The sequence below is a fragment of the Stegodyphus dumicola genome, chromosome 7, assembly GCF_044657685.1.
Source record: "Stegodyphus dumicola isolate Sdum_Otavi_A_Nest chromosome 7, ASM4465768v1".
NCBI lineage: Eukaryota > Metazoa > Arthropoda > Arachnida > Araneae > Eresidae > Stegodyphus > Stegodyphus dumicola.
Window position 1 is genome coordinate 145,200,915 of NC_140774.1, and position 26,052 is coordinate 145,226,966.

General features: G+C 34.9%; 1 protein-coding gene across 2 annotated transcripts in view; it reads left to right on the forward strand.

The window, feature by feature from the left end:
• The window catches only part of LOC118188420 (dnaJ homolog l(2)tid, mitochondrial-like), a 93,527-nt gene that overhangs the window by 1,241 nt on the left and 66,234 nt on the right, over positions 1-26,052 (forward strand). For both annotated transcript variants that reach the window (XM_085820886.1, XM_085820885.1), the window contains exons 2-4: positions 7,779-7,912; positions 8,057-8,140; positions 12,984-13,193. In XM_085820886.1, coding sequence (XP_085677012.1) covers positions 7,779-7,912; positions 8,057-8,140; positions 12,984-13,193 — 428 coding nt within the window. The remainder of the gene's footprint in view (positions 1-7,778; positions 7,913-8,056; positions 8,141-12,983; positions 13,194-26,052) is intronic.

A 26,052-nucleotide genomic window follows, 5' to 3' on the forward strand; every position in this document is an offset into this window, starting at 1 on the left:
TTTCTGTAAAAAAATATTTGCCTTCAACATTCATTTTGTTTATAATAATTAATCTCATACCTTAAGCAAAAGTTGAGCAAAATTTTCTGCCGAGTATTTTTGCTGAAAATATTTAACGAAAGAATCGTCATCTTTATGAGTGATCTATTTTTAGTCAAGTCACCATTTATCAGAACATTACATCAGTCAGATGTTTATATTTGTGTTAGGAAGGAAGGGAAAACAGGTGTTGCGCTGACGCTATGTCAGCAGGAAACGGGTAGTCAATCTCCTTTTTCGCTCATTCCCTTCGATGTTCTGGTTAATGCCTAGAATGAGGTATCTTACATTAGAAGAAGCCCTTCAAAAAATTTTTGATAAAGAAACAGATGATGTTAATAATGACCAGAATGAAACTGATATTGTTGTTGTTCCCCCAGAAATTGCAGAAGCTAGTGACAAAGAAGAAAGGAGTGGCAATGTTTTAAATAATGATAATGATATTTTACCAAATGATACTTCTGGAGAAGTTGAAATTTGCGTAAGAAGTAAGTTTCAGTTTTCTAAAAGCAGTTATAGTCATACTAAAATGTTTTAAAAGCAGAAGACTGAAATCTCTAAGTGGATAAAAAAGGAACCGTTAGTTATGTCTCAGGAAGAACATGAAGAAAGAGATAGAAGAGAAATTATAAAAGACAAAATACAAGGTAAAACTAGTGCGCAGATTTTTGATTTTCCTTTTGGTTTAGACATTTGCTCTCTTCTCGTTGAACAGACAAATATATACGCTCAGAAAAAAAAAAAAAAAAAAAAGAATTTATTGTATCTGAAACTTATATGAGAAGATTTGATTGATCTTTGGATTATGGTAACTTGGCGATTTTTTGGCGAAAATTTGCCGACCAACTCTGCTACAGCAACCCTCTATTTTTTTTTTCGCCGCCATTTTGTCTTCACAAAGTAAAGACATGTTTCTTTTATTTTTATTTACTCAACACTTTTTCCAACAATCTACTAGCCGAATTACACTGATGCTAGAAATTTTATGGGTACAACTCTGATATACACCCTAATTTCACCAAATGTGGCAATATGTGTTCTGTGCTGGTTTTTGGCGCAATTGCGTGTTCTATGGCAACCCTGTTGACATTGAAAAATCTTTCGCTGAAACTCGTTGATTCACGTCTGTGTCTGAGAAGATGGGAGGGAAAGATAAAATGGTAGTTGTTGAAGTTCGGCAAAAGGAAATATCATTGTGGCCATCCTGTTAAGGGGTAGTGGATATTTGGAGGTGTGGAAAGAGGGTCTGGGAGATTAATTTCAATGGCTGTACATGATAGAAGTAGGGATTTGTGATTTTATTTATTTGTGAACCATAGTAGGAATTTTCTGGAGTGTCTGGCTGTCATGTAAATACGATAGTGATTACGTGGCAGCATGTTAAAGGCGGTATGAAATTGGTATTTCTGCTGTTCAAAAAAGCATTACTGCATGGTAAGTGCATTTTATTTTATTCTTGTTCTTATTTTGTAGAATGTTATGTTCATTGGTTCTTTAGTATGAATTTCTATCGTTATTGTTGTTTTCGAAACAGAACGCTGTGTACATGGTATTATTTTAAATTTATTGTTGTTATTTTATTAAAGCGAGGTGTGCGTAGATCGTAGATTCGTTCCTTGCCTAAATTGTGCAATTCGTAGATGTTTTTTTAAGTTTAAACAGGATGATGTGTACATGGTATTCTTTGAAATTTATTGTTGTTATGTTAATTTATTAAAGCGAGGTGTGCGTAGTTCGTAGATTCGTTCGTTGCCTAAATTGTGCAATTCGTAGATGTTTTTTTAAGTTAAAACATGTCACTGTATACATGCATTCTTGTCAAATAATTTTGATTAGAAACTTTACGTTTTTGCTATCTAAATTTTTTGTTTTTATTTCGGATTTTTAGCTTAAATCGTGTGTTCAAAACGTAGTTTTTGCATGTGCGTTTTTGGAGACGTTTTAGGCTTAAAGTTCGAAATGTAGAAAAAAAATTTAGATAGTAATATGGCAGTGTGAAGTTTCTCGCCAAAAATGTTTGCAGACTTGATGGCGCATATCAGAGTAGTTCCATTTCATGTAACAAAACTGCTTAATCATGACAAATATTAACTGCAAAATTGGGAAAAAGTGCAGAATCGTAAACTCCTTGCGCGTTTTTCAGAATAGCACATACACATAAACCATTTACACGTCGACTTATTTTTACTTAAAAAAACATCCCAGAATTGCACAAAAATGGCACTGCACACACTCTTAACTTTATCCATCTATACTGCTATTTTCTCATAAATTACAAAAATTCGCACGAAAATGCAGGAAAATTTTCTTAATCTTTAAACTCAATAAAAAGCACATATATGAAATTACCAGATCACGAAAAAGTACATACCCTTTCCAAGGATGAACATTTCCACATATAAAATAAATAAAATATCCAAAAGCTTTTACCTCTAAATTATCTATTATATTATAAACGTCACTAACGAATTTATACGCAAACATTAAAAATAGTTACAAATACTTAGTGTCAAATATTTAAATTATTTCCATACACGTTTACTTCAACTGAAACGTATACCAAATTCCTACAAACATAAAATTCACAAAATAACTATCATTTAATTAAAATATCACTAAACCATGTACACGTCAACTTATTTTTACTTAAAAAAACATCCCAGAATTGCACAAAAATGGCATTGCGCACACTCTTCACTATATCCATGTACACGGCTTTTTTCTCATAAATTAGACAAATTTCACGAAAATGCATGAAAATACTCAACGTATACTACTCAAATGTATTCCAAAATACTACAAATATATAACTCACAAAATCACGATCATTAAATTAAAATATAATTAAATTAAAAAACACTACTTAAAATATAAATAAGCACATACATTAAATTAATAAAAATTAGATTACAATCCTAATTACTTTAAACTAAATCATTGCTTATAACAATTTTCCATTAATACCACATTAATTTATTTACTCCTTACATTTAGAACAATGCATAAAAATAATATCCTCAAATGATTAAAAATACTAACTTACATAATCTTCATTACGTGGCTGCAGTACTACTGCTAATTTCTAAATCCTAAATCCAGTAGTCAACTGGAAGTCTATTCACCAAGTAAAAAGAAATTAATAAAATTTCACCTATACTCAAACTACTTTCAGCAAACCATGCACCCTTCCTTACACTTCTTTTCACAAAATGTCCATTTTCACCATATTTCTTGCACCGCCATTTAAACTTAACTGTAATATCCTTCCTTTCACACAATCTCTACTTATTATTATTATCAGATAAATGCATTAAAAATACAGAATTCGCTTTACATAGCGCCATGCAATCCGAAAATTAATCAACACTATTTCCCACAACACACAATGAAGGTTTTCCAAATTAACCCCCTTTTCCGATTAAAGAACTGTAATTCGTCCATTAATGTCACATTTCACACAACACAGAATATAGCTAAATACGAAATTTCCAGATTCCCCCCATTTTCTGATTAAACAACTGTAATTCGTCCATTAATGTCACATGACATATCTCATGATCTCTCATTTCCCTCACACAAAATAATGCATAATCGGAACTGAGTGCTTCTCACGTTATTACCAAAGTCCTAGGTAGTAACCTTTATCGCCTCCAAAATGTCGCCAAACTACCAGTTACCATATTCCAAAGATCAGCCGAAGATTTATTTGAATATTATTGCTTACAGGATGTCATTCTTTACCTCAAGAAAAAATTTATTGGTCTTTTGATAAGGACATTTCTGTTCCTGTTGTGCGAGAATTGATACCACATTTGCAGTACAGGAATATGAAGCAGAATTTGCATTTGACAATGCTGATAAATTATATGAGGTGAGACCGTATCTAAACTTACTAAATATCACCACTTTTTACGACTGGAAATATTTACTACTGGAAAGTCTCTTTTAGATTTCAGACATGAGAATGCATTATTCCTTTTGCAAACTCCTGTTGAGAGTGCAATTTCATTCAATTTCATTCAATTTCATCAAAAACAACCACTTCCTTCATGGTGCTTCGATTTTTTTGCAAAAGAGTGTATATATTAAAAAATTGGATACTTTCTGATTATCCACACAACTCTTTCGAAAAGTCCTCAGCTCAGGCAAACTCGATGAATTTATCGCAAAGAGGGTCCCCGCGTTACGACGCTATCCCGGCATAAGAGGTGTGCGATTTTCGAGTCTTTGAACGTCGAACAGTTGGATAGAAAATTCGAAAGCACAATGAGTTCGTAACAAAAACCGATGATTGAGTCCAGAAGAAACACCAGTAGCTGATATGCCTTAGACGGAGATAAGTGTGCAATGGCATAAGTGAAAAGAAATTGCCTATCGCTAATCTGAATTGGAGTCCATGTGACCACTCAGCATAAGTACAAATATACAAACATAAATACATAACATTTCCATAAGTAATTAAAAAATACATTATAAGAGAAAATACATAAATACATAAAGGGAGATATATGTACACTATATACAGACATTTAAGCAGGCGGCGAGTCAAATCGAAACACTAGTAAGGGAGAGCGTTTAATTAAGTAAATTTTAAAGGTTGCATTAATTTAGGTATCTTAGTATCGAGAGCGGCCGTTTGCTGTTTACATCAAGTGTATAATCATATTGAGGCACAGGTATGGAACTATTATTGACATTTGGAATATTATAGAAAAATTTGTCAGTAAGGAGTGCGAAATAATTTGAGATAGTTGGAATTTCCAACTCCTCATGTATGGCCGTATTTCTGATGAACCAATGGCTTCTGGTGACTTGTCTAAGCGTTACATTCTGCAAGACTTGCAGTTTGTTGATATTTGTGCGGCTGGTATATCCCCAAACAAGGCAGGCATAAGAAAGTATGGGACGCAAAAGGGTTTTGTAAATGAGCAACTTATTATCAATAGAGAGAACGGAGTTCCGGCTAATTAAAGGGGTAAGTGTTCGTTTACGAGCACGGAACTTGGCAATAAGCTGTGTAATGTGTGGGGTCCAAGTGAGTCGCCTATCTAAGGTAATGCCTAGGTATCGGGCTTGCCTATTCCACTGCAGAGGGGTGTAGTACATCCGGATCGAGTCTTCCGAGTCTATTGTGACTCTTTTTGTGAACCAGATCGCCTGCGACTTATCCACGTTGATCTTAAATTTCCAGACAGTGAGCCGGGACTCGAGTGTGTGGATGTGTGCTTGGAGTGCTTGTATAACTGGACCAGGAGATGCATTTTTCGAGAGGATTGCCGTGTCGTCGGCATACATAGCCAGGGTGGTGTGTGGTGATTGTGGTATATCGTTCGTGTAGATATTATAGTAGATAAGCCCAATAAGGCTCCTTTGCAGGACCCCAGCCCTGATAGCCCGTGAGGTTGAGTATGTGTTGTTTACACGAACGATAAAGTGTCTATCCTTAAGATAGGAGTATGTGATGGCTGTAATGTAGTCTGGGAAACCCAGAGAGATAATTTTGTGCATGAGGCCCTCCAGCCAAACACGATCAAATGCTTTAGCTACATCAAGGAAGATGGCACCTGTAGTCTGCCGCTCCTGCAGTCCTTGCGAGATGTATTCCGTCACCTGGTACAGCTGGTGGACAGAAGAGTGTTTCTTTCTGAAACCATGTTGTTGTGGGATGATGACGTTATTCTGATCCACGTATCCATGGAGTCTCTTCAGGATGATGTGCTCTGCCACCTTTCTGAGCGAGGACAGAAGACTAATTGGCCGGTAGGAGGCTGGTTCTGCAGGAGGCTTGCCAGGCTTGAATATGGGTATGACAATGGCTGTCTTCCAGGACATTGGAAAATGGCCCAGTCTAAGCATGTCGTTTATGATAGCAACCAGTTTCAGTAGCATGAGAGTCCCCATACACTTGATCATCTTGTTTGATATTTTGTCGATGCCTGGGCTTTTCTTGACCAGAAGTTTTTTGATGTAGCCGTAGACCTCTGAGGGTTTGACAGGAGTAATGTTATTCATGTGTGGTTTTGAGAGGAATCCTGTTAGTGTGGTGTTAACAAGGTGTTCTTTTGAGGGTGAGAAATGTTTGTGCAAAATTGAGAAGCATAGTGATCAGCTAGTGACTCAGCTTTCTCAATTTCTGTGAGGGCAATATTCTGTTGGCCATTTAAGGGTGGAATATTGGTGTGGCATCTCTTAAGCTTAGCAGTCGCCTTCCAGACAGAGCTTTGATCTGCTGAAAGGGAAGTGATGTAGTTGGTCCAGTCGCGTTGTGTATGTTGGTGAGTACGAGTCCTGACCTGGTGGTTCAGTCTGTTGAGGGTTGTCTTGTCAGCTGGGAAACGATATCTTTGCCATACCTTTGGGCAGCATTTCTTTCCTGGATGAGCTTCCTCAGTTCAGGATCTGTTGCCTTGTGCCTGTGAGAGACTGGAGTGCTGTTTGCATCCAGGGCAGTTGTTAAGTCCGTGGTGAATTCTTGGACCAATGCATCTAACTCATCACCCGTGCTGGCTGTTGGAATGTGTAGTGTGGTGTTGTTTAAGGCTTTGGCATATCCTGCCCAGTTAGTAATGAAGGCCTTTTTGTGTGGTGTGCTACAGACAGAGGTCCCCACCTGTATCATGACCGGATTATGATCAGAGGATAACTCGGTGAAGGTTTGGAAAGTCCTCTGCCACCAACAACTAATTTTTTTGTCAAGCGAAAATGCAAAAGACAGGACTAGAATTATGTAAAACAGTAACCAATTTACAAAATCAAAATAAAAAAAATTTTTAAAAAATCCAGAGAAACGAGCTTTACAAAATGGTAGAATATTGCAGAAATTTGGCATCTCATCACAACTTGGTACTAAGCACACTGGCATTCTCTCCTTGCGCATAGAGATCTGTTTTTATTTTTTAAAAAAATCAGAGAATTGGTTATATTTGATGGGTGTTTTCTTATATATACAGCAATTTCTTTTCACGTAAACAAACATGCAGAAATTCAGCATCTGTGTCCAAATTTTTATCCTTAAAATTCAGTTGTTTATGACATAATAACAAATTCATTGAAAGTGAATTTTTACATTCCCTACTCTTAGGCATAACAGCATATTTCTGAAGAATTGCAGTGCTTTCATTTTTATCAACAAACTCCACATTTCCATTATGATTCCGTACAGGAAAGAAAAAGGCACTGAACGCATCAAAAACAATCATTAATGCCTCAGTGGGTGATTGTGTGCAACAGAGACAAATGCTAATTTTTGTCCGTGGTGTATGCATGCATACCTAGTTTCCCACATAAATACATTTGGCAGCATCATGGTTTGCATATAATAAGAGAGACAGCATGTTACCTTATAAACGCTTTTTGGGTGTGGTAATCAGAAAGTACCAAAAATTGTAATAGTTTTGTGTTCAATGAATATTTTAAATTAATTATTAAGGTATGATTGGCTATTTAATTAAGTAGTCCATATTTAATGTAAAAATTAGAAGGAGAAAAATGTAAGTAAATCTAGGGAAGACATAATCTATAGTCCTCAAAATGTTTAAATACACAAAAACCTCTGGTCCAAAATTGCATGTAGTATTATTATAACTTTTCTGTTCTTTTATGAGCTGTGAACTTTGTACCTGTCATTTTAATTAAATGGTAATTATAACAAGCATCACTTGTATTAGTATTTTTTCATGTTTTAAATTTGATCCAAAATACTGCATAAAATTAATAATAATTGATTTTTTTTTTAACAGATTATTTCCCTTTTTGCTGGCATACTAGAATCTTTCATCAATCACATAGCAACTGTGCTAGAGCAGATTTGTATAAAATACTTGGGGTGTCCCGAAATGCTAGTCAGAATGAAATTAAAAAAGCCTACTATCAGGTAGGTAATCTCTTCCAGTTTATTTTCTTATGGAAAAATATTTTGTGTACATGGTTCTCTTCTACAAAAATTCTTTTTTATGACTTATCTTCTTTATTATATTGTATGAGATATGTAAATTATATTTGTTTTATTCTTTTTCAGTTAGCTAAAAAGTATCATCCAGATACAAATAAAAATGATCCAGAAGCTGCAAAAAAATTTCAAGAAGTATCCTCTGCATATGAGGTGAGCACCTATTTTAGAAAACTATTTCAGTTAGCGTCAGGGCTTAAAAAATAAAATAACTAATAAAAAGTAAAATGACTAATAATTAAAATTAAAATTCAATGAAATGTAAAGATCTAAATAAAAATTGATAAATTATTAAATTCATGATTAATTGTTAAATAAAAGAAATAAAATATCTGGCTTCAGCTGGACTTTCTGGCTGAATTCAAGCCCTGAATATGTGGTATAACTTACAATTTCAAGGGATGAGAGAAACAAAAGTCATTTTTTTCCCAGCACGCCAACAGAAAAAAAAAAAATAATAAATAAATAAATAAATAAAACCATTAAAGCAGCACTAATGAGAATGGAGAGAATGATATAAACAATATGAGAGTATGGAAAGAAATTTAAATGGAGAAATGTAGCTTCGAAAACAAAGATTAAAGAGTCCTAAGCTTTCAGACCGTGATGCCCTGCCCATATAATTCTAGCTGTCAAGCAGAATGTGACGGGACAAAAAGATTTTCCCCAAATCCTATCTGATAACAACATGAGGGCAAATGTAAAGCCTACTCAGGTGAAAATTTTTGTCCCTCATATTTGATTGCATAGTTAAAGTTTACAGGAGCTCTGCAGTGAGAGGTCGGTAGTACTGGAAATGCACAACCAAAGTAATCATTTTTAGTGCTGTCAGGAACAAAAAATTTTACCCTCGCTGTCATAAATTCATTGCAATACTTGGAGAATAAACCTTTGACATGTGGATGTAGGATTTTCTTTCCTTAAAAGTGTTAACTGTTCTGTCTGTTTTTTAACCAGAGAAAAACAGGCGTGCAGTCGGAAGTTATAATCATCTTTCAATGCAGATTTATTTTTAAAATAAAATCCCCCCTAAAACTGTGTTCTATTTACATTTAAGAAGTGCTAGAACCCTTTTATTTAGGGCTCCGGTGCAGTCCGGCTAGAATCACTACTTACCTCAGAAATTGAGAAGTACTGTAGCCAGGCTCCGGTACTTCTAGAGTGGAACAACTTGCCGTTAGTCGCCAATCTCATGATACTAAGCCAAATATGTATAGTGAACAATTATGATGATAGTTGCGAATTATAAAGGTTTTCGGGTATTGCCAACCAAAGGTGAAATTTTCTAATTAACGGATTTTGTAAAGAAATGTGGAGAAGCGGCATGGTCAGATTTACTCCACAAGCAGTGGCGTAGCTAAGTTGGGGCAAGGGGGGACATCTGTCCCCGGGCGCAGCATCCAAAGGGCGGCAAATTCATGCTACGAAATTTTTTAATGAAATGTTTTCCATTTTTGGCACACAGAAAGGGGCACAAATTCTTCAGTTGTCCCTGGGCGCTGGAAACTGTAGCTACCCCTCTGTACACAAGCTTTAGGGCCTTTACTTTCTTGGGCCCTCCTAAAAAATTAAAATATAGTATAAATAGTGATAAAATATATTACAGTCAAAAGTCGTTAATCCGGACTCGTCGGGACTTCGGCGATTCCGGATTTTCGATTTTTCCGGATTATAGATCATCAGTTTAAATCTGGTAAGATGGCATGCAGAAATTACAAAATTAAAAATATGAAACCGTAATTTATGAAATAAAGAACAATTATGATCTAAAGGGTATCAAAATTTACAAAAAGAAAAAGCTTAATATTTGTTTGTTTACTTTATTAAACATTTCCTTCAATGTAAGTTGCTTCGTTTCATGTGATAATACTTTCTCTTTAATTCTATTAAACAGACATAATTTCTTGTTTAGTTACAAAGTTCCGCTGTTCAAGTCCTATAATTGCTGTGTTGAGAATACCGACTAATTTGTCAATTGAAATGTTTTCGTTTTCAATAACCTCTGGGTCACTTTCTTCACTATCGGAAGCGAATTATAATGACGAGGAACTTGATTTAAATCATATCAAAGACTATCGAGATGAAATACAACACTTAGTACGGAATTATAAACCAAATAAAGTAAAAACATCTGCTCTGAAGATAAGGATAGTGCTGACAGATCAACTTCCAATCGGCAGCCTGAAATTGATAAACAGATTTCGGATTTCAAAACATACTTTCGCTTTGTAGATACAATTTACATATTAGTAAATATATATCGGAAATTCTATTTGACATAATCTTTCTAATCTATCATAATCTAATAATGACGTTTCTGCCCCCCTCCCTCTGCCGCAGAGCAGCGTGAAATTGATAAACAGATTTCGGATTTCAAAACATACTTTCGCTTTGTAGTAAATATATATCGGAAATTCTATTTGACATAATCGAAAGTTCAAGCTTACTTTTATAAAATTGCTCTAACAGTCTGCAAAAAATAATAAGCCGGATCCAATTCGAAGATTAAGGAACAACGCAATCTGCAACATTAACTGAATTAGATAACTTTAGCTTAGCGTATAACTCCGTTACACATTAAACGGGCATGCGCACAAACATATTCGCAGCTGTAAGGGTCTTATGCCCTCTCGTAAACGCCTGTGCGCATGCGTGAACGCGACGCATGCGCAGAAAGTTTGTAGCTTTGAGGTCCGGATTATGGGTGTCCGAATTAACGACTTTTGACCGTATAAGAGACTTTTAAAGAGCCCCGCATCTCAAATAGCTTAAGGCCTTTTTAAGTCTAAATCTGGCTCTGAGAAGCGGTAATAAATGAAGATGATAATAAAAGAACTTTTTCTTTGTGATGACAATGCTTGTCAATTATCAATCAATTAATGGATGGCGAAATCTGTAGTATGGTTCTTGATTCAGAAAATACTGCTATCAAATTATAGAAAGTGACAGAGAGGTTACTGAAAACAAAAAAAACAAAAACAAAAAAAATGATTGACAATTTAGTTGGAATTCTCAACACAGCAGTTATAGGACTTAGACAATGTAACTGAACAAGAAGTTATGTCTGTCTAACAGAATTAAAGAGAAAGTATTAGAACAAATGCGAAGCAATTTAACCAACTTACCTTGAAAGAAATGTTTAATAAAGTAAACAAATGGCTAATCTTTGGAATATGGTAACAGGTAGTTTGGCGACATTTTGGTAAGGTGATAAAGGTTACTAGCTAGGACTTTAGCTATGTACATGGATAAAGTCAAGAGTGTGCATAATGCCATTTTTGTGTAATTCTGGGATGTTTTTTTAAGTGAAAATAGGTCGACGTGTACATGGATACCATGTATGTGCAATTCTTTAAAATGCGGCAAGCAGTTTGCGATTCTGCACTTTCTCCCAATTTTGCACTTAATCTTCATCATGATTAAGCAGTTTTGTACCATAAAAGTTCTAGCATAAGCGTAATTCGGCTAGCAGATTGTTGGAAAAAAAATGTTGATTAAAAAAAAAAAAAAAAACATGCCCATTACTTCGTGAAAACAAAATGGCGTCCAAACAAAAACTAGCAGGTTGCTGTAGCAGGGTTGGTCGCCAAATTTTCGCCAAAAAATCGCCAAGTTACCATAATCCAAAGATTAACCAAACAAATAAATATAAGCCCCCTTTTTTTTTTTTTTTTTTTTTTTTTTTTTTTTTTTTTTGGTAAATTTTGATACTCTTTAGATCATAAATGCTTCATTATTTCATAAATCATGATTTCATCTTTTTAATTTTATATTTTCTACATGCCATCTTAGTAGATTTAAACTGATGATCAAATATCCGGAAAAATCCGGAATCGCGGAAATCCCAACAAGTCCAGATTTTGGACTTTGTACTGTATTGAGCTTTTTAAAATTTTTTATTCTCCTAAAGTCATAAATGCTTTATTATTTCGTAAATAGCTTTTTGTGATTTTTAATTTAATAATTTGCACATGTCATCACACTGACAATCTAAAATCCCTAAATTTGTTAAATCTGGAATTACTGAAGTCCTGACATTTATGGGTCTTGGATATTGTATTGTATTAGTTTGAATATTAAGCAACTTTATACAAAAGCCATCCATATTTCTTATAGTATTTCATAAAGACAGAAAAAAATGGCTTGTGTTAATATAACTGAACCTAACATTGTATGAACCTAATATGGTAATGATATTTTGTGAGAAAAAATTACATTATTTAAATATTGTAGTTCGAGCAAAAAGTAAGTGTAGGCATTTTTTTCCTTACTTATAAGAATAGTCAAAGAATGAGTTTATCTTAACAATTACCACTCATAAAGAATGGTTCATTTCTAGGATGATATGTTTTATTGAAAGACATTTATGGTAGAGAAAACATGTATATTCAGACTAGTATAGATATAGCAGTACAAAGTGTGAGATTGGAAATCTTCATGACTTAGCAATTTTGGATTTTAGATCATCAGTTTAAATCTAGCAAAATATCGTACAGACATGGCAAGATTGGAACTTCACTTATTGTTTAGGTGAAACAGAAAAATACTGCCTCCCCCCCCCACATATATGCAAAAACACTCAAGAGCCAAAAGTGTGATTCTGGCAAACATCAGTGTAATGTCATTGGTCATGGTGCCACACCCTTGCCAGCAAATGTCTGAAAATGACATGTAGGAATCTCAGTTAAAAAAGATGACATTTATAGCACATCTGCTACCATTTCTAGACTATAAGTTGTGTATTCTCCATTTCTAGACTAATAAGTTGGAAGGATTTTTTTAAACATAATTTTATTTATTTTCTTATTTTTCTGGTAGTGGTCCGGATGTCTGGATATTAGATCATTCTGGATTTTGGATTATGTAATTGAATTTTGCTGAAAAAAAAACTTTAAGCTAAAAGAATTTATTAAATATTTAATGGTCATTGCCACAGCAATTCATTGGTATTAAGCAACTGTTATGCAAGTCTTTAATTTTTTTTTATATCATTTAGGTACTTGGAGATGAGGCTAAACGTAGGGAATATGACCAGTGGGGAACACAAGAATTTGATGGTTCAAGAGCTGGGAATGAATTTAGCTATAAATCTGATATTGATCCTGAAGAATTATTTCGTAAAATATTTGGAGATTTAAATTTCAAGATGAGAATGTCTGATTTTGATTATGCTGATTCACATTTTGGGTTTGGATCTTCTGAACAGGTAAATATAAATATTTCACATGTTATTTTCAGGCTTTTTTGCATTATAAATTCAATCTCTTTATAACCATTTATAAAATTAAATTTTTTAAAAAAACTATAAAAAATAGAATATAGCCTATAGATTTATGAGTTGTGGTGGGAAACTACATTTCATTTCATGCATTTTTAAATTTTCTTACCAGACAATGTTTACTTTTTATCCTTTCATGATTTCAGAGGATTTTTGATTAGTTCCCTCCCACACACACATACTGAGCATTCTCTTTTTTATTTTTATTATTAATAATGAACTGTAGTGGAACTGTAGAGTTTGCCGTCTTTTATTTTCATTATGTTAAGTTTCATCATGTCTTAAGCCCTACTCTGTTCACCCTGTTTTGGGCTGGTGCAGAGAAAATAAGACTAAAACTTGTTGATATTGCAATGTTTGCTCACAATATTGTTCTTTGGAATTCAAGTACAGATGTGAGTAACATCGAAACGATCCTTAACACTACTTTAGTTGCAGTTTCTGAGTTTGAAACAGAACACAAATTGATTTTCAATGTAGCTAAATTAATAGTGAATATTCTTCACTATTAATAACTACAAACCAAAGTTGTGCTTCAAAGCTGAGCCCCTTGCAAATGAAAAGCATCCCAAATACCTAGGATTCATCCTTAATCCTGAATTCTACAGCAACAGACATAGAGACCATCTGGTTCTTTTTCTGAAACCATCTGGTTTCTGGTTTCAAGGGCCATAAGTGTTTAAATATTCTCAAATACAGGGTGGTTGTAACTAAAGTTTTACTTTGAAATGGTTATAATAGGAAAACTACTGGACCAAATGTTAACAAACTTCGTAATTTTGTAAAGGATGTCATGGGAAGTGGATCCCATCACATGCTAACATGGGGGGTAATGAGGTCACTGATAAACTAGCCAAAGAGGGTAGTGAGAATGAAACGGCCACTGGCTCTTCATTTACTTATCAAGAACTATACTTAAAGATTTAAGTTCAATTTAATATGGCATATTCCACCTACACACCAGTGGTACAAGAATATCCCCTGGCTTTCTGTTGGAAATCAAGTGTGACCATGCCTCCCAGCAGGGCTTAATTTCTAAAATTCAAAGTGCCAGAGCCCTATGGAAGACCGTCAGCAAAGTAGAACAAAAGTAAAGAAATAAATAAAATGACTATTAAAATCATTAATAATTTAAAAATTAAATAGTTAATTATTACGAAATTAATTATTATTTAATTAATATTAATAATTCATACCTGCCAACTTTTACGAATTTTTTGTAACTTTTACGAAAATGCGTTTGTCTTTACGATTTTACGATTGTAATCCATTTTTTACGATTTTTTTCCTTTTTCAAGTGTTTTTAGTGATTTTTGTCGAAATTTTAGAATTTTTTGCCAATTCAGCGATTTTTACCGATTGCATTGTGTTTTACCGACTACTTCGAATCCAGTAACCTGCGGTTTCTCCCAACTCGCCGCTTAACCAGCCAATCCAATGCGCTGAACTTGTTTTCCCACTTTTTTTTTTTTTTGTGGGTGCCAGATTATTTTTTCCGCGTTCGCTTCAGCAGCAAGGGAATTACTCAGCTCGGACTCAGCGAGCATGGATTGTCGCATTCTTTTTTTTTTTTTTTTTTGTTTGTTTGTTTGCACATGCTACGAATTTTCTTAATACGTCGTTGTTACGAAATGAGTTTAAAAAAAACATATTCTCAATATTTTCGGCCTGCCTACAAAGCCGAATTTCCAACAATTAAAGAATCCTGCAAAGGAAATAACTATGCATTTTGCAAAGTGTGTGTGTGTGACTTCATAATAAGTCATGGTGGAAGAAGCGACATTGTGAAGTATGTTAAGTCTTAAAAAGCATGAAGTTAATGCTTCAGCTTCGACAACATCAAAGAAAGTGGATGATTTTTTTTCAAATTCGGCTACAAATTCGGATGCCGATGTCATTTTGGCAGAGTGTTTGTTTACTGCATTCCTCATCGGACAGCAGCGCTTAGCGGCACGTTGTGTCCGATGAGGAATGCAGTAAACAAACACTCTGCCAAAATGACATCGGCATCCAGCGTGACGCTGGTCAACTTTTCAGACGACTCCAAGATTGCTCAGAAATATGGTTATGCTCGCACGAAAACATCTTCTATTGTGAACAAAATTGCTTGCGATGCACAAAGTAAAACGATAGCTGCACTCCAGAATTCAGCATTTTCGGTGTCAATCGATGGCAGCAACGACAGCGATTGGAAGCTTTACCCCATCGTTGTCACATATTTCTGTGATATTTCTAATGAAATGAAAACTCATCTTTTGTGTCTTCCATTGTTAAATGGAGACGCTACGAGGGAAAATATTGCCTCCTTGGTAATTAACGAGTTGAAACAACTTAACATCCCAATATCAAACTGCATTTCATTTGGTGCAGATAGTGCTCATGTCATGGTGGGTGACGAAAAGGGTGTAGCCTCTTTCCTCAAAAAAGAACAAAATGAATTAATTGTTATTGGATGCCCATGCCACTTAATTAATTCGGCAGCAGAAAAATCTGCAGCTGCTTTACCATTAAATATTGACCAGCTTCTGATTGATGTGTTTTTCTATCTGGAAAAAAGTGTAAAAAGGAAAGAAAACCTAAAGAATTTCCAAGAACTGTGCTCTGGTGAAATGAGAAAAACTCTGAAACATGTATGCACAAAATGGTTATCCTTAGGCAGAGCGCTAGGAAGGTTTATTGAACAGTGGGATGCATTGCTAAAATATTTCCACGAAGAGACCAAAACGAAACCACAGATCCCATCAAATTTGTCGGCATATAAGATTCTGAAAACCAACTTTGCTTCTAATCAAAATGCTTTAAAAGGGAAAAGCCAACACACAGAATCAAACCCTTTAAAAAGAAAATGCTTAGAAGTCTCCTCAAAGGTCAACTTTATTAAAGAAGTTGAAGGGAAGAAGAAGCAGTCTTCTATTAGCCGGGAGGAAAGGATTTTCTATCTTCTTTCTTCGGATTTGAACAAAGCATATTGTAGTTTTGTGTTAAATACCATTAAGATTTTTGAAAGTGTAAATACCCTTTTACAATCAGCTTCGGCAAAATCTCCCCTGCTTATCCAAATTCTTAATGATCTTTTGAAAGAACTTTATACTAAGTTTGTAAAACCGTCTGTTGTGAAAAACAGTGTGTTGATTCGTGTTGCCTATAATAGTTTGGCAAATCAAAAGGATGACAATGATCTTATAATTGGAAATCAAACCAGGATCTTTGAAAGATCATGAGAAAAAAGAATTTTTTCAATGTGTTAGAAAGTACTTTTCCTCAGCCTGTGATTACATTGTAAGGAAGTTTCCTTTGCAAAATGAAGTTTTTTTAAATGCTGAAGTGGCAAATTTGAAACAAATTGAAAATTCATCTTTTGAAAAGATTCGTTTTTTTATTGATAAATTTCCATTTTTGTTAACAATTAAAGAAAATGAATGCCATAATGATGTACTACAGAACCAATTTTCTGCTGCACGGTTTGAAGACTTTGCCAGTTCTGGCGAAGATAGACTTGATGTCTTCGTTGGTACCTTAAAAAGAATAAAAAGAGCTGAGGGAACACCAAAATATGATAGCCTAGCAAGAGTTTTATGTGCTGTTCTCGTAATTCCACACAGTAATGCTGAGTGCGAGAGAGTCTTCAGTATTGTGAAGAAAAACAAAACTATGTTTCGTTCTTCAATTTCACCAAAAACTCTAGAAAACATTTTAATTGCTAAATGTTATGAGGAAATTAATTGTTATGACAGGAAATTTTCCAAAGAATTTTTGGCTAAAGCCAAAAAATGCACTCTAAATTCATTGCAATAATTTTTTTGTGTAACATTAAGTTCTTGTTTTATGTTTCCTAATAAATTTTTTAGTTACTACTTAATTGAATTTACTAATGTAAGTACAATTTTCTTTTTTCTATTTGTATAAATTGTTATTTTTTTAATATCAAAGCATGATATTAATTCTTCATGTTCTTCTGAATTTTGGAGAAATCTTCTGAATTTTTATCTTTAGAGGTTGGCAGGTATGATAATTAATAATGGTCAGTTATTATGTAATTAACAATTATTATTTAATTAAATAAAATAAATAAATAAATTATTAAAATAGTTAAATAATTAAAGATTAAAATAATTAAATAATTTAAATTAAATAAAAGGTAAAGAGATATATTAAAATTTAATAAGTGATTTGTAATATAATTTTATTGCAAAAATATTAAATTTTCAAGATCAAATTTCTACTGAAATTGTTGTTCAGTTATATAAATGAAGCACAGGAGCCTTCTGATTTAGGGCTCCGGTGGGCTCCGGCGCAGTTTAAGCTCTGCCTCCCAGACTGCCAAGTGGCCACCTTAAATGTCTTTCCTTTGATAGTGGCAGAAACATCCACCCCATTTGTAAAAAATGCTGTGACCATCCAGCTTCACTGGATCACATTCTAAGTTTGCATCAGACTTTCTGGGGGGACTTAACATCTTATCCCCATATTATTATACATTTTTTGGCTGTCAACAACCTTCTGGAGCTGATCTGGTGTATGTCAGATCTTTTGAGGATAAGCAACAACATGTGTTGAAGTTGTAACTGTTTTGGGTGATTTGTAATCATGGCTGGTGCTCAGTGCAAATATTTTGTAAGGCTGTGATGCCTTTTCCATGTTAATTTTTGCTGTATACATAGTTTTTAATTACTGTGACTATGTTTTTATTACAGCGACATAGTTTTTATTACAGCTGAAAACTGAGCTTCGCACAAATATGATATTAAAAAGGAAATTAGAATTCGCTGAGCTTTATCACTTAGAAGGGGTTATTTATCTTTTATTGAAATCCAAAATTCTGTCAATTCCATGCCAAATTTTGCTTTCAGATTGTTGTCACAAGATAATTCGATAAGATTCTCTTCTGCAAAACTAAATTCATAGGGAGCACTAGTGTTAAATGGATCTTGAATCCATGCAAACATATCAAAATTTTTTATTTTGAAAGTATTTCTCAAATTACGTAATTAGCTGTGATAGGTGTCATTCAAACATGGTTTTATATCTTGAGATCAAGTTCATTTGACGTCAAGATTTGCTTCATTATTAAAAAATAATCTTTGTCTGCATTTTCATTCAGTTTTCTTCTCCATAGTGTGAGTTTTTTTTTTTTTTTTTTTAATTTTAAATAAAAGCTGATATTTCTTCCTTTGACTTCAAAAGTTGCATGTTTTTTTCCCTCCAGAGAGAGATTAAGAGAATTCACCTTTTCAGAAATGTTCCATAATGACAGTTTTATTAAACATCAGCATCAGCAAAAGCTTCTGCATCTTTGGATCCCTTTTTTTTTTTAAGGAAAATGAAAAATTCTTGCTGCAATTCAAAAGTATGTGATAAAATATTACCACAAGAGAGCCATCATGCATTTCTGTAATACACGAAAGATGAGTATTCGGCTCCCATACTCCCACACGGCTTCTTAAAAAAACCTTGCTTTTAATGGACGAGATTTTATAAAGTTTACTACATTCACCACACATTTTAATACCTGATTCAGTGCAGGACATAGATGTTTCGACACAATCCCATCTCTGTGAATAATGCAATGGGTCCATAGTGCACTTAATGATTTACTTCGAATACATGCCTATAATTCTTCATAGTAGCCAGACATGGAGCGAGCTCCATGAGTACCAACAACAAGACACTTAGGACAGCTCAAATTATTTTCAGATAAGAATGTATCAATGTGCATGAGCATCTGTATTATTATCTGTAGCCTCATCTAGCTGTAATCTAAATTGCACTCCTTTAATTTTTTCAGTCAATTGATCTTTAATATCCTCAGCCATATATTGTATTCTTCGACTAATTATGTTATTGGACAAAGGTACTTTTAAGAGCTTCCAAACAGTCTTCCAAGCTTTTAAAGTCTTCCAAGACTCACTAACCTTTATGTTCACCATATCTACAACAGCCGATAGACTGAGTTCTTCTGTTACGGTATGAGGTTTATTTTTGCTATTCTGTAAGTCACCTTGTAAGATGCTAGCAAATCATTGTTTAGTATTGATGCATTCATGCATTTTTTAAAAAATGTTTTGTTGTTTTAATTTTTTTACCTTCCTGGCAAAAAATCGAGGTTTGCCACCAACTGTGGTGATTAGCTTTTAAATGGCACTTCAGTTTTCATGGAAGTATACATTCCGCTGCCAAAACTTTCATACTCAGTACACATTGTGGTCTCTCTTCAATATTCATTTCTGTTAACATAAAATCTAACTCTAAATAAGTGTCATCGTATTTATAATATTTTTGTTTCTTCACAGTCAAGCCACTGGTTGAAGACATACTTACTTTATCTATTCTATTATGTTTAATAATGTTCCAAAATTGGTCCATCATCAAAGATACAACAGCAAAATATCACAAGACTATGTATCAACGATAAAAAAACAAAACGTTATATAACACTAACACTACGTGAACTAATTTATATGAAGCATTGAGTTTAATTTTATTAGATTTAGATCATAAACCAGTTAACTAAATCTAACTGGCAATGCTTGCTTATATGCTTTCTGCAAGATCTTCCAGAACAATCCAATTGCATGAAATCCGACCCGAAATAAAATGGTGGATTTTTGACTCCAGGGGAAAACACGACCTCTGAAAGTCAGTACACATAAACCTGAATCAAACAACATGATGAATTAACTTTAGCAACAATACAAAGAAAATTTCACCATTTTTCTTTACAGAATAAGCTGAGAAGAGATCGTTCTAGCCTTGTACGTATTCTCAGATTAGATTGTCATGAGATATATTGCTATCATATCGTGCGATCGAGAAGGTGCATCATTGCCGGCTCACTTACCAAGACTATTCTGGGCTGGTAAATTATTTTTATATAGGGTCAAATAAAAACAAACCACCCAAAATACCTTGATATTTTTAGCTTCCAACTTATTTTAATGAGACTGAATGTCTTGATTCAATTAATTATGAAGCTTTTACTATATTTCGCAGTACCCCTTTGAAGAGGCCACGGCGTACAAGTCAAATGCGTATAAGAATTGAACTAAATTTTTGTTTTGTGTTTCTTAGTTATAGTGACCTGAAAAAGTTTAAGACCCCAACCAAAAAAAAAAAAAAAAAGGTGGTGGTTAAATGTGTGACATTTTGATAGATTTTTTTTTTTTTTAATCTTATGTAATAAGGCCCACCAGCGGCCGAGCGGTAAAGTCGCTGAACACTGGTAGTTCGGTCCGAGGTTCGAATCCCACGAATCGGCTGGCTGCATGGGCGTTTTCGTGGTTTTCTCCATGTGTAACGTGTATATGAGCCAGTTTACCTTAGAAAGTCCTCCACGAAGGCATCCCTCCTCTTAGGCAGATAGCCCTAGTGTGTTTTGCCATAATTAAAATACACCATACACCTTATCATATGTAATAAAGATAGTATTCAGAATGTCTTTAATGCTATGAATTCCTGCATATGTCATAAACTTCTGTATTGTTAAATCTTGTATTAGCCAACAGCGCTTCTCTGTTTTCACTTCAGACTGCTTTTTGAAGTTTTAACACCTTTAATTTCTGAAATCTCAGCAATTGTTCTTTGTCTTATTACCTTTAATGCATAATCTTTTAAGGCTGCACTCAGACGCAGCGTAAAGGGCATAGAGGCATAGTCATAAGGGCATAAAATACGGGAATTCCAGTCACACTTGCGAGAACGGTGTGTAAGCCATGGCCAATAAGAGAAGCTAAATTTGCGCATGCGTGGATGTATCTACAACTTTTCCGCACTGTTTTCCTGCTCGATTGAATTCCCGCTTTCGCTCTGCTTGTTTTCTGACAGAGAAATCTTCTGTAGAATGCTGCTTCTTTTTAGCTTCGCTCTTATTGGTCGACGCTTATCCCAAACTCGGCGTAAAGTTGAAAACTTTGAACCCTATGCCACAAGCCTTAAACCAAAGTCTCTGACGTAGCAGAGACTGGTTGCCTTGAGTAAAAATCCTTTCCTCCTTTCAATATAATGGACATTGAACCTTGTAGGAAGAGCAAAGCTAAATTTTCAGAATGAACAAAATACTTTTATTTGAATTTTAAAACAGAACCAAAAAAAATAAATGCTGCAGCTCTTAACTATCAAAATTTTAAACTCTTAACTACTACATTTAAAACTCTTACAACTATTAAAGTGCTCAAAATCTTAAACTCTCTCTCTAAACAAAATATATAAAAATCTTCCGAATCCTCTTCTTGTTGCCACACCGTAAAATGCAAGTTCTTGTCCTATTATTTATATTTCACGTTCTTTTTAAGTCACGATCTTTACAAGTCATGATCTTTACAAGTCACGATCTTTACAAGTCACAATTTTTACAAGTCATGATCTTTACAAGTCACGATCTTTACAAGTCCCTCCACAAGAAGCACATTCGTCACCATAGAGACAATGCTGCTCAGAGTTGATTGAGAGAGAGAGAGTTAATAGCTAACCTAGACAAAGCATCAGCATTCCCATGTGAACTTCCTTTGCGGTATGTCACAGTCATGTTATGCCATTGTAACGCTAAGGCTCAACGAGACAGTTTAGCACCATGAGGGGCGCTTTGGGTCAAGTAGGTGAGGGGATTGTGATCAGACACAATCTGCACTCTGGCACCGAAAATCCATGTGTCAAATTTTTTCAAGTCTTCAGTGACACAAAATGCTTCTCGTTCGATGGTTGACCATCGTTGTTGACAGGGCATTAATTTCTTGCTGAAAAATGCTATGGGCATTTCTTTGCCATGTTCGTCGTTTTGAGCTAAACACGCTCCAATTGAGAAAGCAGATGCATCCGTATAGAGTTGAAAGGGCTTGCTGATGTCCGGAGTATACAGAGATGACATTTTAATCAACTCTTGTTTAAGTTTGTTGAAAGCTGCTTCTTTTTCAGAGTCCCATGGACTATTATTTGGAACACTCTTCTTTGTTAGGTTTGTTAGAGGTAAAACAATCTCAGAAAAATTTGGGATATAATCCCTATAGTAGCTTGCCTTAAAAGACTTCTGACTTCTTTTTTAGCGGTAGGCTTAGACAGATTTCTGATGACTTCTACCTTCTCAGGATCTGGAGAGTGAGTGCCAGAACCTATTACGTGTCCTAGAAACTTCACGTGACTCTTTCCGAAATCACACTTTTCTAGATTTGCGGTTAGACCTGCATTTCTCAGTGTCTGAAACACTTGGTCGATGTGATAGAGGTGGCTTCAGAAAATATTGCCACATGATCAATATATGAACGGAAGTAGTTCTTATGGTTTGCAAGCACCTTATCCATCGATTTTTGGAAGGTACTTCCAGCATTTTTCAAACCGAAAGGGAGAACTTTCCATTAGTAATGGCCGGAATGAGTGATAAATGCTGTGTAGGGTTTAGCTTCTTCTTTCATAGGAATTTGCCAATATCCCTTGGTTAAATCGAGAACTGTTATGAATTTGGCTTTCCCTATTTCGAATAGTAAATCTTTAGCAATCTTCATCAGATAGGCGTCCGGAATTGTGAAGCTATTTAAAAGCCTGAAGTCTATGCACAGTCTAATGCCGTCATTCTTTTTTGCAACACATACTATAGGATGTGCCCAGTCACTGTCACTGGGTTCTATAAGATCCCATTCTAACAGTTCTTTAACTTGACGATCGACTTCCTCTTGAAGTGAAACAGGAACACGGTAGGGCTTCAATCTTTTTTTATTAGATTCTTCTGTAACCTTGATGTCATGACCATCAACATTGGCTTGACCAGGTTTGCTACTGAAAACATCTACATAAGATTTTAGTACTTTAAATAGTCCTTCCCGTTGGTAATATTTTAAGTCGCCTTTCAAATTTTGTAAATGGGTCCAGCTATCATCAGCAGATTTATTCATAAGATCTGCTGGTGCATAGTGGATATCTCCAAACTCTTCATCTTGGTCAAAAATGATACCAACGTGATCTACACGAGCAATATAAGGCCTTAACTTATTTATATGGTGTTCTCTAATACTTCCGTTTTCCATTTCGATTTTGGCAGAGTGTGGCCTGGTAAGTTTGATCACGGTAGCTTGCCACGTGTTGAGCAATTTATGTGATGATGATAGCATTAACATTGAAAGTCTTTTCTTGAGAACGTAAATTGTATCTTGAAGTGTACTCTTCTTGAGATATTTTTGAATTTGCTGATGCAATGTCATGAGCTTTTCTTAATTTTTCTAAAAGGTCTTGTAGATAATTTTCAATTGAACGGGAAGCTGTAACTTGAATGCTATGTTCACCTGTCCATATCTCTTTCAGCAAAGATAATGGTCCTGGTGGTATTCTTCCATATACCATCTGGAAGGGAGACAAACCAGTGGTGCTATGTGGCACTTCTCTGTAGGCAAACAGGAGATAGGGAAGATTCAAATCCCAGTTTCTGCCATGTTCTTGGATATTTTTGTTCATCATCTCTTTTAAGGTTCTATTCAAACGCTCGACAGCACCCATACTCTCGGGGTGTCCTGGAGTGGAGAATCGTGGAGACACACCAAGTAAGTTCTCAAAGGCTCGGGTGAGTTTGGCTGTGAAATTAGTTCCCTGGTCGGAACAAATCACTTTTGGAAATCCAGTTTGAGTAAAAAGCCTCATCAAAACGTTGCATGTTGTTTTCGCACTTAGTCTTTGACGGGGGTGGCTTCTGCCCATCTGGTGCATAGGTCAACTGCACATATCACAAACCGGTGACCTCTCCTGGATGGAGGTTCTAATGGCCCGATACAATCCACGCTCCATACTTCAAAGGGTGTTTCCGGTCTAACAATAGGTTGAATTGGGATTCGATCTTTGTACGTAACTGTTCTCCTCAATTGGCATTCTTTACAACTTTCACAGAATTTTTTAATGTCTTGCTTAATAGTAGGCCAAAAGAATGAGTACTTGATTCGTTGAATTGTCTTTTTCTCACCGAGGTGGCCGGCAAGAGGGATTTCGTGTGCCATTCTTAGGACTTCCCTTCTTTTTTCTAAAGGTAACATAACTTGCTTAATGTTTTCACCACAGATATATTCGGAATGAAGTAATATGCCATCATCGAAAGTATATGAATTTTCATTTTTATTTGCCCATTCAAAGCATTTTTTCAGAGTTTCGTCTTGTTCTTGATGTGTCTTGAATTCTAGTCTTACTTTGTTCGTTGTTTTCAGAGACCCTATGTTTTCTTGGGAAATCTGATTAACAACAGCCAAATTTGTAGTATTGTCTTCAACTGGTGAGGGTTTATCATCTGTCTCTTTGTACTCTAAGGGGAATGCATCCGAATCACGATCACAGTTCCACAGTTCGATATTTCCATAGAGTGTTTCATAAGCTGAAGAACTCAATAGCAAGTCGGTAACTAGCTTTTTTGAAACAGCACACGTAATGGACACTCTACCGTGAAAATCATCGTCAATTTTCATCTGGAAAATCTTTAGTGGAGTAATTTCGTTTTCACCAAAAGCAGAAGATATCTCTATTTTACTTCTCCTTTGCAAGGTATGTTGTCAACCAATTTCTCACGGACTACTGAAATTTGTGCTCCCGTGTCTACGATTCCATTTAGAATAATATCTCCACATTTAACTTTGACAAGTTTTAATTCATCTATGTTTCTAGACATGTCCACTGATTTTGAGACAGGAATAGAGATCTTGGCAGTTAGCACTTCTGGTTTTTCTTTTTCTGCAAGGGGTGCTTGTGTTTGTATTAAGTTGTTTTGTGCTGTTGCAGAAGTACTTCTTGGTATCCGATTTTTGGTACATAACTTAGATGTATGACCTTCTTTTCCACAATTATAGCAAGTTAGTTTGAAACTAGGCTTTTGTGGTTCGTCACTCTTACGGGATGGGTACACTCTTGGTGTGTTTTCAGCGGACAGCGATTTATTTCTGAAAGCTCTTTCTGGAAGTGGAGAACGAGGTTGCCATTTTTTATTAGTTCTGTCTGCTGATGGATTACCACCAGTACGTTTTGAGATATTACGAACACTGTCATATTCGTCAAGTTTATCAGCTAATTTGGTTGGAGAAACGAACTTCGCCCAGTCGTCAAGAAGATGGTCTCTTACTTCATAGGGTACTCTTTTCTTAATTTGGTCAGTAATAATCAAGTCTTTTAACGTGGCAAAATTTGTGATTTCAAGACCATTGATCCATTCTTCAAAATAACTTGTAATTTCATAGCAAAAATCTCTCCATGATTTTTCTGCGCTCTTTTGGTGCATTACAAATTTTTTTCTAAAGCTTTCAGGATTTAATTTAAATCTCTTTAATAAAATGGCCTTAATGTACTCATAATCTTCAAAATTTTCTTCAGATTCCCTACCAATTAATTGAATGATTTCAGATGGCATTCAGAAGTCAATAAACATGAAACCCAATCTTTAGGATCAATCTTTGTCCTTTTAACTTGTCTTTCAAATAAGGATAAATAAATCACAATATCATCGTGTCTTAAATTGAATTTGGGAATAAGCTTAATTAAATCAAAGTTATGATGTCCATTTTCATTTGTTGGTGGAGTTTGTGTTAGTCGAACACCAGATTCAATTTCGAGTTTCCTCAATTCAAACTCCATTTGCTCTCTTTTCTGCTGTGCTTCTAATTCTTCTTTCCTTCGTTGTTCCTCAATCTCTTCTTTCCTTCGCTGTTCCTCAAGCTCTTCTTTCCTTCGCCTTTCCTTCGCTGTTCCTCAATCTCTTCTTTCTCCTTTCTTCGCTGTTCCTCAATCTCTTCTTTCTCCTTTCTTCGCTGTTCCTCTTCTCTTCTTTTCCTCTCTTCAA